The sequence below is a fragment of the Pocillopora damicornis genome, chromosome 3 (genome assembly GCF_964200805.1).
Source record: "Pocillopora damicornis chromosome 3, jaPocDami1.2, whole genome shotgun sequence".
Taxonomy (NCBI): domain Eukaryota; kingdom Metazoa; phylum Cnidaria; class Anthozoa; order Scleractinia; family Pocilloporidae; genus Pocillopora; species Pocillopora damicornis.
In genome coordinates, this window is record NC_142672.1 from 13006041 (window position 1) to 13023767 (window position 17727).

At 37.5% G+C, this 17727-nt stretch overlaps 1 protein-coding gene across 5 annotated transcripts; it reads left to right on the forward strand.

The window, feature by feature from the left end:
* Positions 1 to 4354: 4354 nt before the first annotated feature.
* Positions 4355 to 17256, forward strand: LOC113674256 (uncharacterized). 5 transcript variants are annotated; one of them, XM_089199736.1, is made up of 6 exons: positions 7821 to 7861; positions 7999 to 8078; positions 8197 to 8235; positions 11744 to 12109; positions 15046 to 15843; positions 16200 to 17256. In XM_089199736.1, the coding sequence occupies exons 4-6, from the start codon at positions 12011 to 12013 to the stop codon at positions 16386 to 16388; spliced, it is 1086 nt and encodes a 361-aa protein (XP_089055862.1). In that variant the 5' UTR covers positions 7821 to 7861; positions 7999 to 8078; positions 8197 to 8235; positions 11744 to 12010; the 3' UTR covers positions 16389 to 17256. The 5 variants fall into 5 exon arrangements, with proteins under 5 accessions (XP_089055865.1, XP_027046531.2, XP_089055863.1 ...); XM_089199737.1 differs by lacking the exon at positions 8197 to 8235 and having other exon boundaries at positions 7784 to 7861; XM_089199739.1 differs by lacking the exons at positions 7821 to 7861; positions 7999 to 8078; positions 8197 to 8235 and adding an exon at positions 4355 to 4446.
* The last annotated feature ends 471 nt before the right edge of the window (positions 17257 to 17727 follow it).

The window sequence follows — 17727 nt, forward strand, 5'->3', positions numbered from 1 at the left end:
GGACTGAGATGGAATATTTAAGGACTTGCAAAACATAACCGAAGATTCTCGGAAATCCGCAAGTGATGTAGCCGAACATTAAAAGCTGTAAATCCCATGATTCTTGAGGAACAAACAGAAACAGCATAGCGAGAATTTTAAGTCGCGAACCATTGATGGTAGACATGCAGATAATTTAGGATACGTAAATTCTGTTGATGAGGCGCATAAACTTATTGCGGAATTTGAAACAGGATTGACGACGAAGTTTTCTTTCTTTAAAGCTGTCAAAGGTTTCGGGAACACATATATATATATTGATATAGCTCTTTAGCATTACAAAGCTTTGCTATCGCTATTGTGCATTCTCACTAGTTTATCTAGTTCAAGTCCTCTGGCATGGCTTGGATGATACCACAATTGTGGAATCATTCGGGTTAATTTAATGCTTACACCTCCTTCCTCGGACAGAAGTCACAAAATACTGGGGGAAGATGCACGAGATATTTAAGGAGCAAAAATTCGTTTTTTACTGGTGTGCCTTTCCTAATTTTTGGAAGGAAAGTGTTCAATTGCCAGCACGGCATAGATAGAACAGCTGTAGAGAAAAGGAAACGAAAAGATGCAGAAGAAGTACTGTATATAATAATTTCTTTTTATCCTCAACCTTTGTGTTTCTGTCAACTATGGCTTGCTAATTCGAAAGGTCAAATACTTGAATGGGTCATATGACATTGATCTCAGAATACTTTTATGACAAACGTGATAACAGTTCAATCTTGGCTAAATTGAAGATGGTTTAGAAGTTAACAATCATAAGAACTTTTCACTAACATATGCTGCTGACAAAGGAGAAAATATATGCAATTCTGCATTTTTTGCTTTCTATCAAGCAATCATATGTTTGCTCCTTATCACGCTATGACACTTCCGTTTTGTCACATTCCAAAAAATAACTCGAGAAATACACTGTCACTCATCTTACACTGTTATATTTACCTATTACAGAAGACTGGAAACAAAGATTTTGTTTTCAAGAAAATAAGATTTCTTGTCCAAGACACAAGGAAGTTTGACTGCAAAGCACAGATAAAAATGCAAGAAATTTTATTTTTTTCAGAGAACAAGGTAGTTCTACTCATGTATAAACAGAACAAATGCGATTTAATAAATCAGATATGTGGCATGACTCCTTTTCTTCCATCCCCACTCAAAACAAGCAAACACACCTATAGAGGTTCCAGTCTGGTCTGCAAATGAAAAGGAGGAAGGTGATCACTGCAAAATTAAGCATTAGGGTTCTTATTTATAACATATTGATTATTGTATACTGATATCTAGAAATTAAGGTTGCAAGTAGCAGCCAGCTGAGTTATAGTTTGAGTTTTATCAAGTCCATTACTTTGTTAAATTTAGAGTAACCTTGTCTTGAGAGAGGAAAATTGAGGAGCTGTAATATACTTATCATCAATTAGGGACCACAAAGAAAAGGAGAAGGAGAGGGGTAAGACTTGTGACAAGCTGGCAGACATATAGATAAACTTTACTGCTAAATGGGTTACAATACAAAGTGCTCAGTATTTGGATCAGCTATGGCTCAACTTAAACTTTGCTTTAGCTTCAAGTTTAATCCTTTGTGGTTTCCTTTCTCTGTGTTTATTTTTCATGTTATGTACACAGAAGAACACAAAAATGACAAGGAATGCTTTTGAATATTAAGAGGCTGGAATAAGCAAGAAACCAAAACTGAATTTTAAACAGTACAAAGTTAATTTGATCTTCCAATGTTATTTAATTTTAACCATTAATAGAATTTGCTATTTAAATTTATCCCCTCCATTTTTCTAGATATTGTGAGCAAAAACAAACAATTATCACAAAATGCATGGTATACAATGGTTTGATTCACCAATGTGGCAAAGGCCTTTCACTGTCTATCCATAAAAAGGGAAATAGTTTGTAAAATGTAAGACATTCTGCATCTTGAGCGTATACTTATTCATCCATGTGAAATTAAAGGTTACTTGAAATAAATGTGAAAGATTTATAGGATTTTCAGACCCCTGATAACAATTACTAATGTGCTGATTTGTTGTACTTAAAGGTTATGATTTTAGCGGAAATAGTGGAAGAAATTCTTGGACCTGGAATTTTGTTGCAAATGTCTGTTTAAATCAGTTTAAGTCAGTTAAAAACTCTCCTGTTTCAAGATTACATGATTACCACACCAGAACCTTTTGTATTCTATATTGTGCACCATGTTATGATTATGGTTTCAATAATAAAAGGTGCTGACTCAAGAACTTTGCAAAATATCTCTACATAAAAAGAAATAGATTATGGTTATGTACTCCAAATAGCAAGTCACATCATTCTTCTGTTAGGAAGTAGCAGAAATTGCTATGGTGGTTTTGGTGGATGGAGAGAAACATCCACCAAAACCACTTTATTCTATGTGTTAAGAGTTATGATAATCATTATGAACGTTTGGTCGGTCAGCAATTGTGCACCATAAAAAATAATTAGCCAGAGCACTAACTGCTAATTAGTGGTATAAATCTTTTGTCTCCCTGAACATCTAACAGTGGCTATAGATAAAATTTAAAAAATATATTGTTGATGGTTTTGGTCAAAGTTTTGGTGGATGTTCCCTAATGACATCCACCAAAACTACGTAACATCTGGGCACCTTTTAAATACGTGAAATATCTGCATAAAATTGCGTAAAATGTTTTATAATACTACAATCGAACAATAAATTAATACTTACCATTTCTTGAGAAAAAAAGTTTTGACGCAATTTCCCAAAACAAATGATACATTTAGGTCATCGGGATAAGTCGGCATGTTGTCGTAGCCTCGTAATTTTCATTTAGTATAACAAGTCATGAGTTGTCCATCATTCCATCTCAGTCCCTCTCGACCAAGGTGGTTTTGGTGGATGGAATCTAATGCTGACCTATTTGACTGTTCGATTACCGAGTAACCACGCCTGTAATCTTAAGCAGAGTAACCTCGTCCTTTTTTACTAAGAAATCCTTTCATCGCAATAATTATGCTATCATTTGGAGAAGTTTGTTATGACTTGAATCTAACAGCCTCGTTAATTACGGATCATGGGAAATAAATGCGGTATTTAGTTCTTCAATCGTTACATTATTATAAGAAGAGAGGTGCACGAGTCGTGAAATATAATGTGGGATCGTAGTTTCCCTGTAAATTTCCCCAAAACACCTTTTCACGGTGTCCCTGGAGGATTTCCTCTTGGTTTTTTTTTTTATTTCGAACTGTTTTCCTGATATCAAATCCGCGTGCTTTTGTTTTAATGCGCAATATTTCTCTCACCCACTCAAGAACAAAGTGGGTAATTTAAGTGCACACTTTTCCACCCCTCCCTTATTTAAAATCTGTCAAAATCAGATAGACGCGTAACCAGACCTAACCAAAGTCTCTCTCTGTCGTTGCCTTAGTTGGTAATAAAAAGATAAACCCTGAGAAAGAGGTTAGAGACTGAATGCGAAAATAAAGGGAAAAGTGTCTTGGAGTTGTCACTCGACACAACAGCCTTTTGTATCGTCAAGAGCAAGTTAGGGGACATTGGCATTAGCCATACTTCATACTTTATCCTTTTCCTACCCTCTGTTGTCACCAGGTTTGTGCCGGTGCTTTTTTTTTTTTTTTTACCTTCCACGACTAACGAGTTAACGACACGTAGTTGAAAATGATCGGCAAAGATAAGATATCATAATTACCATGGTTTAATAATTCGTGCGAAAGACCTTATTCAGGTCAAAATATCGAATTCGTCGAATTTTCTCAAATGCTTTTTTGAGGCAACTGTTTAATTTTGCAGTAGATACATTCGACGCACTTTCAAGGACTCTAGCAATGAAATTGCACATGAGAAACATTTGGGAGCTCCAGCCTTTCTTGAAGCGACATTCGATTTTCTACATTTCAAGCATCACAATCTAAAATATTGTATACTTAATAACATATATTCTTAATCGAGACTTAACCAATGCGGAGGCCTATAAATAAAATGAAAACAATTAAAACCCTTATAAGACTGAGTAGGTAAGAGAGTAGAACAATTGAGAGGTTTTTTTTTTTTACGATGGATGTTTTAGTTAATTGGACAGAAAATTTTAAATTGAATTTATCTTTCATGAGTGTGGGGTACCATTGTTCTGCTACCTTCGTGCCGGGGTTAAATAACAAACAAAAGTACTTGGAGTCTTAAGAATAATTTTTGGAAGAATAAAAATGGTTGGAGTCACGTACGATGGTGACGAGTTCCGGGAGGCAGTCACTTACCGGAAATGGTCAAACTTTAGGGTTCTTTAAAAAGTGCTCGGTGAGAGAAGGTTAGATTTCGCGTGCATGTGAGGAAGGCAAAGACTTTATATGTGACGCTTGTGAAGTCCAACATTAACAACTGAAACGATGATTTTACAGAAAGGCAAGGTAAGGTGAGATCTGATGTTTTCCCTTTTAAATTCGTGACGCGTGTTTAAAGTACATGTGACGCGTGTATTTTTCTAAAATTTGAGCGATGAAAACGGGATCAGGGCGCCCGCTTTGCTACCCTCCGTGGTGGTCACAGGGTTAAGTTGAACTCTCAAATATCAAACCAATATGGATTTAAGTGGCAACAAGTTAATACAGAGTGGATCGTCTAACATTTCAAATACTATTTGCAGCAATATGTGACCTAAATTTAGCTCAAAATAGAAACGCTTGAATCTAAAATTAGCTTTTGGTTAGGGCGCTTTTTAACACAGCCACGAAAATGAAATCTCCCCGTGAGCATTATATAACCTTGCAGTAGCTGTTCTTTCATGAAAATCCTTTTGAATCTTGAGTCATGTCGAAATCAGCAATATTGGATTCTAAAAAAAAATGCCCAATTGGTACATAAAACTATAAATATATTGTCGATGAAAACACTTAAAAGCCCGAAACCGAGTGAAGTCAAGTCAGGTGTTAATATGGATTTATAGTGTACGCATGTTAGCTGTTGGAATCTAAAGGCAAGAGGTAAGACAAAACCCAAATGACGTTCTTTATCAACGAAAGGAATCACGGCGTTCGTAAAATTAGGGAGGGTCAGGTTCTGTAGACAGGAGCAAGGCGTAAGTCTTTCGTAGTTGTATGGGGAAACACGGCGTAAGTGCTGTAACAAGGTGAGTTATGAGCCCACGAGAAAATTTTAGCCCTTGGGTTAAAATGGTCGCAAAACGGAACGCATTAGTTTTTGGAAGGGCATACAAAAAAAAAATCGATACCCGGCGGGAGTTCTGCTTCAAGTTTTAATCGCAACAGCAAGAAAGAAAGAAAGCAAGAAAATTCGAGTGAGTTTTTATTCCAACAAAGGGATCAGAAGGCATAACGCCTCTAATGATATAAGATGGCGCGTTAGAGATTCAGAGCCAATACTGATTATACTCAGCACTTTCAAGCTAACTGACAAATAAAAATTGTTGTAGCGTTACTCTCGTTCCTGATTCTGATTGAGTCGTGGATATAACTTTTTAAAGAAGTGAGTAAAAGGTCATGAAAAACAATAACAATGTTAATTTCTTGTTTGTTTTTGTCTTGTCTGTCTGTATTGATCTGATGTGCCATGTGAGTACTTAAGCGGTAAACAGAGTAGGTAATTCTATTGTCTGGGCGGTTGTTATGGACTTGGTAAAATACTAGCGGGATTGAACTTTATTCTTGTGCCAAGATGCAAATTAGTTAGGTAACAGAGAATGTGAGGGTCTGTCAGAAGGTAAATGCTGTCTGTGAAAAGCACTAAAAACAACCTGGGTTTCTCTTAGGATAAAGAGAGGCGTGGTCCGCAAAATATAAACAGCCTGAGTGATTTTGACGAAAATTTAAGACGTAGTTACTATTTCAAGCTCGATCTAAATAAAGAGAGAAGGAATGGACTAAGGAGATGAACAAAAAGGACGAATAACTTTTAATAAATGATGTAAAAATGTCATGATGAATTTCAAAATAGACCAAAGAGATTGGGATTGAACCACGCTATTCACAAAGCGAGGAAGTCAATTTGGGAGAAAAAGAAAAAAACAAACAAACAAACAAAAAAACATGAGTCATCATGAATGGCCATGAGTATGCTATAAAACGTTCATTAAATACTTTTGAGGGAAAACTTGTCTCATCCGATCTAATGTTTAAAAAGCTAGTGACTAACATCTAAATCATTCCAGTTGGATTGTATGGATTACGTATGACACTTTTTAAAATACTGTTTATTATGGGTTTAAGTTCACGGTGAGATTATGAAGTTGAGGTTTCTACTGAGTCAGTGATTGTTGATGAAGACGATATACAAATCAACTACCACGCAAAGACATCGATCGAGAGCGAGTCAGAGCGAATAATCCAATTGTTTTCGTATAAATCTGCATGTCGACCAGTCTTTTAGTCAATGGGATCGTGTTTCTATTTCAGGTTGTTTACAATCGCATACTGTTAGGCTACATACGTTACTTACTGTACATCTCTACTACAAATTATTTCATTAGCTGAATTATTTACGCATTTTGATTCATTCTTCTATATGACTCAGTGGAGGACAGACGCATATGTATGACGTCACCATCCACAATTTTGCCTCATTATCATATAAGAAAAATAGAAAATATGAAAACGTCCCCCTCAGTGCTCAGTCATAGATCAATGACGTCAGTGCGGTAAGAACGAGAAGGTGGCACACGAGGTGCTGCTAAAACGTAATCTTTTTGTTAAATATAAATAGCGAGTAGTTAAGCCAATCAGATTGCAGTAATTGTGATAGAACGCTAGTGGATTTATACCAAATTGGTTTATTCCAGACAGAACTAGACCCAGAGGGCGAGTCAGTTTATTTGTTCTAGAAAACTCCACTGATTAGCAATGCGTGGGCTACACGTAGCTAGCTGGTATAATTCAAGCCAGAACAAAAGCATCTCACAAAATTGATTGAAGTCCCAGGTTGATTGAAGTCCCAGCACGTGAAAAACTGCTTTTACACGATTCTTATGGAAAAAAGTTCCCCCAGATCGTGGAAAACTTCAGTGTTATACCCATACAATACTTTATTAAAAATGGTCACCAGACGAAAAGGATCGGCAATTTACGATGGGCATTTCCGGTGCGTTACCACAGCTTAGGAAAAATAGTCTCCATGAAAAATCTTAATTTCCATGACGACCGAAACGCAAATTTACAAACTGTGGCATTCAAACATAACCACAATTACTTAACATTGCCGCAAGTATCAAACATCACGTAATCCCTAAATAATTACAAACATTTGAACAAATGAAAAATCATCACGAATCAGGGTAATGATTCATTTGTAATGATCACATGAGTGATTGGTGATTGTCTGTCTTCCCGTATAATGCTATATCTATTAGTTGAATATTGTGCACAAATGGAGAGCTGGTAAATAATTGTGTTCTTATCTAGATTAAGTAAAGAACATCTAACATGTATCATTTGTTCATGTGTCTGATATTGCTTTGTTGTCTCCAACTGTATTGTTCTCCGCATATCATGAATGGTAGCGAGAATTATCAGAATCAGAGATTTCATGATTAAAGCGCGAGATGGTCAATATCTGCTACACTTCTATGCCAATATCATTCCCGTATCCAGTTACAGTCGAGGTTATGACTGAGTAAGTTATGAACGTAACAGCCTCTTTCTTCACAAATTGCCTTACGCGTCTAGGTTTCCCGCGCTTTCTGTCACGTGACGCTTTTACGTCAGACATTTTAAGCAGCATATTCAGTAGACAGACAGTATTATTCCTCGTCGTTTAGGATAAAGTTCACATTTTAAAGTGTTGGGCAATAGAGAGGAGATCCCTTCTGACCAGGTAAGTGTGTGCTTCACTTTTAAGTAGTAAAATCATCATCTAAATTCGGTATTCCTCACTTATTTTGCGAAAACAAACGCCGTTTAGAGGTTAAAAACGTGTTTTTTATATACTGTAAATGCCAATTCTTTTTAAAGCACGCTCACATCGAGTTAGCAACGTTCAGGAAAGCAAAATTTTTGCCGATAAGAAATCACTTACAGAAGCCGGATGTCAGGTAATTTAACAACAATATTTGCCGGACGTTTTACAGAATTAGAGCAATTCTCCTTTGCAATGTTTTCATCTGTTCAGTTCAATTGTATACTACCTTTGTCCTTCGGTTCATGACACAGGTACAACTTAAGTCTTTCACCGACGTAGAACAAACAAAGGTAAGAACAAAAGCAAATTTTTCCCATCTTTGTTCCGGAAAGATTATGTTTGTTGATCGACTGGATTTTCGTCGTCATTGTCTCACCGAAGTCGGACTATTATATTTTATATATTTTCAGTGACAGGGTTTTTAGGCTTCGTTGCGTTAAGAGCGTAAGAGCTACTAAGCTTTTTTCTTTTTAAAATTATACAAAAATAATAAAATTACCACGAACATTTTTACTTAAATGCGCGAGAAAGTTAAAATGGGGAAGGCATAAGAAAATGGGTTTAACGCGGTTGTCAATTTGAAGTGTTACAATGACACGAGTGTGAATAACTCACTACAAAATTCTTCTTTGGATCTCGATTGGCCTTTACAATTTTTTCAGTTTGTAAACATAAAAGGTGGAACAATTTAGTATTGCGCCGATATAGTCTGAGGCGTTTTCACTTCTTGTTTTTTTTGTGCGTTATTTAAATTAAATATTGCAAGGGAGTTTATGACGAGCGTTTTAATGACTGCACTGCTCAATGAACTGTCTGATTAATCTAGGTTCCACGAGTGCCGTTGTTCCGAAAATAACGTCGGTGTATGTCAAAAGTGAATACAGAGCCGATCTATCCCTCTCAGACATTCTCCTTAAAAAGAGGAGGGTGTTTGTATACATACAGGCGGTAAGATATATCAAACGAACAGCGATGTTAGTTTATGGCGCTTTTCCGATCTGAATATCAATGCAGAATAATGATGCAAAAGAAAATGGTAAGAATTCGCGACACGAACAATACAACTGATAAATGAATAAACACATTATTTATAGATTTATAAGACTGCATGAATCTAGAATCATGGACACGAGAAATGAATTATCTAGATTCCTAATGTAGGAAAATAACTCACGATACAAATGCTAAAGGCCGGAACATAAGGACTAATTGACCTTTTCCTAAATGGATATTTATACGAGAGGCTCACCTTAAGATACACTAAAGAAGTGGGCTAATACTACTGAGAACTTGACAACTTTGGATTCTGTGAAAATTGTTGATCGTGTGTTCGTCGAAAATCGATACAGAGGAGCAGATTCTCTTACCTTAGTCGAAAATAACCCGACTGTAACTCAGAATATTTTGAGGTTAATTCATTTCAGCCCAGGTCAACCCGTTTGAGTGTGAAGATAACTCTAACAATCACTAAAGAAGAAATGTTTCAATTCATTCATTAACTTTTGTAACATCTGAATTAGAACAATTATCCTCTACAATCAAAAAAGATTGATCCAAGGTGGAAGCGAATCAAAATAACCTGAAAAATAACATGAACTACAACGTTTATTTTAGCCATATAGCGGTTATTATGGGAAACTGGTTGACCGCAAATTCCAATACAACGCTAGACGCCGAATGATAACGATTATTTTGCAATGGAAAAGGTTCTCTGAAGCTTTCGTCACACTCACAGTTTAGGAGTAGTTTATTAAAGGACTTTTCAAAATTATGGAAAATGCATATATATTTCATTTCGCCGAGTAGTTGCTTGAAAGAACGAGTAACGTAAACAAATGTCTCAATCACTGACGGCGAAAAGTTTCCTTGAAAATTTTCTTTAGGGTATGTAGAGACATGTGAATATAAATAATATATTGTTCAATGGATATTATTTTACCCTGACAAAATCCACTTAAGATGATACTGAATTTCTGTCAATGGTGCGACTCATTTGAAACACTAAATATCGCTTTCAGAAGTTTATAGTAAGTTTCAGTTGCTGTGGTTTCGCCGGCGGCACACTAAGTCGTCAACGTTTACCAATATTAGAACCTCAACACATTCCTTTGATGAAAAAGTTGTTCGGTGGTGAAATTTTTCGTTAACGAGACAGTAAGGTATTATCAATTTTAATTGGTCTATTTTCCGGTCATCTTTTCTCAATGCTTAATTGATATTAGCTTCTCGTGTCTCTAAAGTTACATACAAAGCAGAGATGCTGAGAGCTTCGATTACATGCAGGAGAAATAACAAGTGTGCAATTTTGTCGAAGCAACGCCTTTTTGTCTTGAAGTTCATCGAGCGGTAAAGCCGAGGGCTCTCCGGGCCTTTTTCCGTTTATTTTCTTTCCTCTCCTCATTAGCTCCACTTAGTGTCACTTTAAAAAAAAAACCTTAGTACTCTATGTACTCAGCAAAGCTACAAGTTAATCGACCTACAGGACGGCAGTATTTGCCTTCCAATAGTGTTGAGTACTGAGGAGCAAGACATCAATTTTATCCTAAATGAAAGACCACCCATTGATCCCAGTGGCAGACAAAAGTAACAGGTTTAACTAGATCGTTTGTCATCATATTCCTGCATCTCGAAAAAGTTAGCTGAAAAATTTTAAGTTGAAGATTGAAGTTTTTAATTTCGTGAGAGGCGTTTCCCTTTTTCAACGATTAACCATCCTTGAAAGCGGCTTTTGGTGTAATTATCACCTCTTTGGTTTCTTAGATCTTCGGCATTTTAGCAGATTCCGAACTGTCTTATGGTCGGAATTTCCTGGCCGTTACAGCAGTTGTAAAATTGGCGTTTGTGGCAACGAGAAGTGCGGGGTAATACATGTTAGGAAGTGATAACCTTAGTGATGTTTGGATATACATCGAGAGATGTATGACTCTTAATCGTAAATTTGGCTCCCATTAGGCGAACGTATTTGAGGGCTTCAGGGAAAATAAGTCGTTATTTGACGCGGCAGTTGTGGCGCCGTTCGCACTCCGTCGTACCAAAGCAACACACCCTCGTAAGCACGCATCCGTTAAATACGGAATTTTGTCCTTAACTCTCACTCTAAAATTTTATCCATAAAGCATTTTAAAGCGTAATATTGGCATTGTGGCCTTAAACCTTCATTCACGGATGCAATGAAATTGCTATAGAACAGAATATTATGGATGCACAACATGCCACTGTGCACGCAACCCCAATAACTCGGCGGATATACTGTGAAAACGCCTTTCCTACGCCTTGAAGACGTGCACCCGGTCGGATCCCGCCGTCGGAAAAACTACTTATGGACTAACAAACCCAAATAAAAATTTCATCATCTTGAAATAAACTAAAACGTGTCCATTATCACCTCACCGGATAATTTACCGATCGGCGATCATAAGTTTTTGCACTTCTTTGCTAAAGTCATCAAGTGTGGGGTCAATCCAACAGATGGCAGTTTACATTTCAAATTGAGAAAGAGAGATGTCGAAATCTTTTGAAATCTTTTATCTCCAATAAAATGAAACCAGTAGTCCTGTCAGCGCTTGATTGAGCTAAAAACTTGATGTGATTCTGCTTGATAAAAATAGTTTTTTTTTCAAGTTTTGACGCTTTGAATCTTCTCGGCCATCAAGCAATTTCTTTGTAAGGTAAACATGATTAGCGAATCACTGTAGACTTTCAGAAAAGTAGTTTTAATTAACTGAGCTTGGAAGTAGTTAAGCAAACAACACACTTAAAAAAGGAGATGTCATTCTTCTTAATCATATGTTTGAATAGGGCCGGGGAGATCAAAGTACAGTGGGCAACAAATCTCTCTGATCATCAATTAAAATCATTGTCAAGTCTCCGCATCTCGTCGGCGAAGTGTCAGGGAATGAAACTATCGTTGGAACCAGGTCAGATTGCCGAACACGCCTCGTTTCCACGACACTGAAGGGCAGAACGAACTTCAAGACATCTACACGGATTAACTTTGTTCCATCGTAAATCATAAGGAACCACTCGTCTCAAGTATTCTCAAGAGCGTTTGTAAATAGTCTTAAGATGACTTCTACGACTTGTCTCACAGCTCTCGCTTTGTTGACAATCTCTTCCACTTTGGCAGCTTTAGCGGAAAGTGACAGGGATATAAACAGCTCAGAGGTAAGGAGTTAGACTTCGTTGTTTCTTGGCTAATTTTTCTCTCCTATTCGTGTTTCGTTTTACTCAGCTTTGCAGTTTGCACATCTACTGCGCACAAATTCGTTATGGAAATGACCTCATGGGCTGAACAAACGCAGTTTCTTGTTGTTGGAATGACATATTGTTACTGCATTTTCTCCCTCTTGCGAAAGCCTTTCACATGGCGTAATCATGGGTATGTCACAACTAGCTAATGTCATTTCAATTCGTTTTGCAACGAGCTTTCCATAAAATGCGTGCTTCGTGTGAGGCCATTGAGACGAGAGAGCATAGCTCATGAAGACCATCTTAAATAAAGGAACCAGTATTTTGACGGTTTCTTCTAATTTTGGTTGAATGTATCAATAATTAGGGAAAGAGGAAAAGTTACGTTTATTACCTTGCGTCTTCCGCTCTTTCAAGAAATTCGACACATAACTGTATCATTGGTAATAAAACCGAATGTTAGCCGGATAAACCACAAAAGTGTTTAATTACTTGCGAGCGAGCTCAATGACTTCTCCTCGTGCGTGTCCGTGTGTAAAGCCATAAAGAACCGAATCATTAGTCACAAAAATTAGCCTGTCGGTTTGTTATAAATGTTTACACAGTAGAACAAAGAATATTCTCTTGAGACATTATGTTGGCGGGCGCGGTGAGCTATTTTGGTGCAACACTCGACAACCCTTTTATCAGGCTTTTATGCAATTTCCAAGTGGCCCTTAAGATTGTCTACTGTTCATCAACCTGAAGTGCCATAAGCTTCCTGGCTGTCTATTTTGGATCATGATTGTCGAGCGACGAAAATCAGTGCTTCAAGATTCTTTAATACACGTACTACTTTTTGCTTCAATGTCATGGTATCAATTTCTATCTAGTAGTCAGTTTTCTTTGGGGAGAATGCAATACATCAAAATTTATAAGATAGAGATAATTATCTCTAATCATAGTTCGAAATTAATTTTTCATGTATCTTATCTGATCCTTCAAAGCTTTCCATTACGGTTGAATCGATTTTCGTACAGTATCACGCGTCAACGGACTCCGCTAGCGTACTTGACATGCTTCTCATACCTCCAAAATCCTTAAATCAATCGATGCGCCCATTGGTTTACCGTCTGGAGAGTTCAATTTTTCTTTGTGGTCAAAGAAGACAAAACAAAACTCTTTCGAAGAATTTCGACGACTGTACTCACCACAACCCTTATAAAATCGTCACTGGTGCTGTTTTTTTTCTTTGTGTGTGTGTGTGGATGGGGGGTGGGGGGTGGGGGGTGGGGTGGGGGATGATTGAACAAATAAGGAGAAATTCGGACAAATTTAAAATATTTTCAAATCATTAGTTGTTTATGACTTAGACACTTGTTTTTTTTTTATATAGATTTTTTAATTTAAAGAAAAGTTAAATGGGAATCAGGCAAATTGTTGTTACCTCCTTAATTTTATTTTTGCAATTGTTTCATGTTTTAGTTCATCTTTAGGGAAACATCTAGTGCTGTTACAAATGGTCTTCAAAGATATGAACTATCCTGTTAACTCAAAATGATTATACTAAAGGTCGGAAGCGAGCATTAACTTTGCGAAAGAAAAAATGACAGGTACCGTTGACTCTCGATGACTCGGATCTTCAAGGGAAATTGAAAATGGCACGAGTCTTCAGGAGATGAGAACAACTGACCGGAAATAAGGAAATAAAACGGCGGTCGCTGTGCACTTTAATCAAATGTCATTACCGCGTAGAGGAGTCGGGTGGAAAAGGACATTTTTTAAAGAGCTTTATGAAAATGCACTGTCGTTGAAATGTATCCAAGGGCAAGGAAACTTCAACTAAAATGACAGTCGTTTCATGACGGTCGAAAAAAGCGAGTTCTAATCAGTAATCCAACTAAATCCTATAGCGCTATTTCTCACCCCGCAAAAGGGCCGACAAAAAATAGAGTTCAACGAAATGGTTTCCCTTCGATTCGATTACTGTTCCGGAGTTATTTACTGAGCCTTTAGTCGAAAATTTTTGCACCTTCTTAGTTTGCGGCACTTTTTTTCTGGTCGGAACCTTCTATTTTGACTCTGAGATAATTCACAAAATCTTTAAATGGTTAAAGTTGTAAAAGCTCCATGCTACCCGATATTTTCGTTTTTTATTTCAATCAGTCGTCTTTTTCCACAACATTTTATTCTGGAAGTTGATTGGCAGCCTTTTTCAGATGTTCCTTCTAAAATTGTGGCGTTCTCATTTCGGTACCAGGAACACATGATTATCCATCCTGTTACAATGATGGTGTAATTCGCCCAAAGGAACCAAAATCATTCAGTGAAACCCGAAAGGGTTACTATTTGTAATGAAATTCAAAGAATGTTTACTCAAAATCGATAATGGAAGTCATGGCTAGTTTACAAAACGAAAACCAAAAGAATATGTCATAATTTTTGGTGGAGCTTTCCAAAAGGGTGGCGCACTTGACTCTTTATGTATTCTGGGACCAGACACTTTATCTCACGTTGTCTCCCTCCATCAAGGAATACAGATGAATGTCAGGGAATTGTAAGGGATAACAAACGAAATATCCAAGTCAAAGTAGCATGCTATGGATAAGCATCCCATCCAGGAGAGTTGAATGCGTCTCGCGAGTTATGTCGATAAAACAGGGGACCCTATCTTCCAAGTAGTTTTTAAAAACAGTTCGTTAGTCAGTGGTAGGTGGAACTGAGTGTCTGATATGTGGTACCCTCTTGAAGTTTTGTTCAACGAATAATTTCAACTCTTAAATTAACTTTCCACCTGGCTTTTGACGAAACCGTAGCACGAGAAACAAGTGAGGGTAGGCTTCAAGTCCCTTCGATCAAATCAACGGTATGAAAGCCTGTAGAATGTTGTCAAATCATTGCCTGAACAGTGTTACTATTGTATCTTTTCACAGGCAAGAAATGATATCACGGAACCCGGTTCGACGAAAAAGAAGACCCCAAAATGCAGAGAAGACCGAGATTGTCAAAAAGGCGAGATATGCCACACATTTTTAAATGTTTGCTTTGTTATGCCTCAAGAGAAAAGCAGAATGAAACTGAAGGTGGAAAAAAAGCCAACCATCCCTTGCAAAAGTGACAAAGACTGCGGCAAAAGTCAGTCTTGTCACGCCCTTTTTGGATGTGTGGATAATCCTCATATTCCTGCGACAGTCACGACTGCACCCCAGATAAGGGTACCCAAGTGCAAAAACAGTACTGAGTGCCCTGATGGCCAATATTGCCACGACTTCTTCAACTTGTGCCTACCAAACCTCACAATATTCTTCGAAACAACGGCTTCTCCACCACGTGCTGGTTGCAAAAGTGACTCAGACTGTGAAAACCAGGGAGATTTCTGCCATAACTTGACCAGATTATGCCTGCCACTACCTACAACTGCCATAACCTCCCCTTCTCGAAAAAGTGCATATGCCTGTAATTCCCATGCAGATTGCAAAATGACCGAGTTCTGTCATTTTCTCATCGGAATGCGGAGTCGAGATAAATCCAGAAGCTTTGGACCAAACAATAACTTGAAGTCTGCCCTCGGGGTATGCATTGCCCGAGCTTTAAAGGATGTTCCTGAGGACCCAAGTCCATTCTCTTCAAATTGCAGTCATGCTGCAGATTGCGGAAAGGGAAGGTGTTGCTTAAAGGATTTAGGGTTATGCGTGGGCTACCGCTTGCCTGGAGAGCTTTGTGTTGCAGAGGTAAGTCCAGAGATTGGCGTCGTTAATTCTTTTTTGGCGTTTTCAGGAAAACGATTCTACGCTTGACTTATATGGCCATTCTATTTATCATCTTGCCTAAATATTTCAAGTGCATTTTACAATACGTTTTATTCACTTTTGGTCCTTTTCTGTGAAATGATGTCCTACCAATCTGCCGCAGGAAGAGGCTATCCTTTTCTTTTTGAGTTGAAATCAACAAGTTTCAACCGCTTGGAAATCGAAAACTGAACAGAAAGTTTGGTCTGGCACCTTTTTTCTCCAAATAGCTCTGTGCCTCTTAGATTTCTGGGAATTTTTAATTGTCAGATCTTTTCTTGACGTTTGTTTCCCTCCAGGACGTATCATTCGCCTTTTCCTGCCCATGCCTACAAGGTTTCACCTGCATCAGTAGGAGACGTCCCATGCGACTCAGGAGACTGGAGAGAAAGCTTAAACTGCCCAAAGAAGTAGTGAAGAAGCTGAGCTTACAGTTTGATAAAACAAATGAATTTAGGGTTGGCAAATGTCAGCTTATTTCTGATTGAGATGTGGAAGCTCTCACTAACGCCGAACATGAGCCAGTGCAAGATCACATTTTCCAAGTAACAATGGTGGTTCCGTTAGATAGCTTTACACCCGACCATTATAAACTGAAAAGAGAGATCGCTTGTGACAGATGCTGATCTGGCATGCACAGACTATTGTAAAATATACAACAAGTTATGAAAGTTTACAGGAGCTTCATTGCCAGTATGCGTATTGTACAAAACGGATTGCCCGCTAATTTTTCTGTAAATAACCGAGGTCTTACTATTATGGCCCAGACAATTAAAGGGAAGCATGTGAAACATGGCCAGATAATGTTAATTCGTCCGTTTGCGTCTTTCTGCAAATCTGTCACTCTTCAGCTCAATCTCATTTTCCTAATTGCCATTTCTTATGGTGATCTATATACTATCTTCAGTATACCATTCAATGAGTTTCGATGTCATGTATAGGTGACATCAAGCATGACATGATAAGTTTCCCTTTTGTCTTCACTGTTTATTCACAGAAGTAGAGATGTAGCGAATGGAAATTATATTCTGATTATTCTCAAGAATTAATCAGTTAATTAACTCATAATTAAATATAGATTTTGATGAAAAATACATCGGCCCAAAGAGATGTAGTGTAAGTGTTAGGAGAACACGAAGTGATGTAAGGATGTAAGTAGAAATTGGTTAGTTTTGTGGGCAAGAAATTGTCTCAAATAGGCAGTCGAAAAGAAAGAGATCTTGGCCGATGGATGGATTTTAATAATTAACAGATCTTAGACTGGAGAAAAGCATCAATTAATCTTAGATGCGAATAAACGATTTCGCTGTACAGGTTGAATCAGTACAAAATAAACGATTCTGGACATTAAAAAAAGTTCTGCTGTGTCTTGGGCAAGAGAAACATCTGTTACAAAGTTCCTTGCACTTAAAGCGAAAGCCCACACTTTAAAGGCTCTATGGATGTTATGGAAGTAGGAAAGGACACAAACTAATATCCTATATGGTTTCTTGGTAAATCTAGTTTTTCCTTCTTGTGGTTTCTATGTGTGCACCTGTGGTCTGAATAACAAGACGCTTTATATCCAAAGTTCAGCGCCTGCGTGCAGCCCCGTTGTTCGAAGGCCGATTGGCAGGGTTAAATTTTAAAAATTATTTTTAAGAGCATTCAATCATCAAATTACAGAAAAAAAGAATTATACTAAATTTTCTACTAAAACTTTTAGTCTGAAATCAGATTTTACACTAACCTTGGGTTATCTTAACCCCGCTTTGAACAACATGGCCTGGGCTCTAGATGAAGAAAGGCTGTGATGAAGTGATCTACATGCTTTGTCAGCAAAATGGT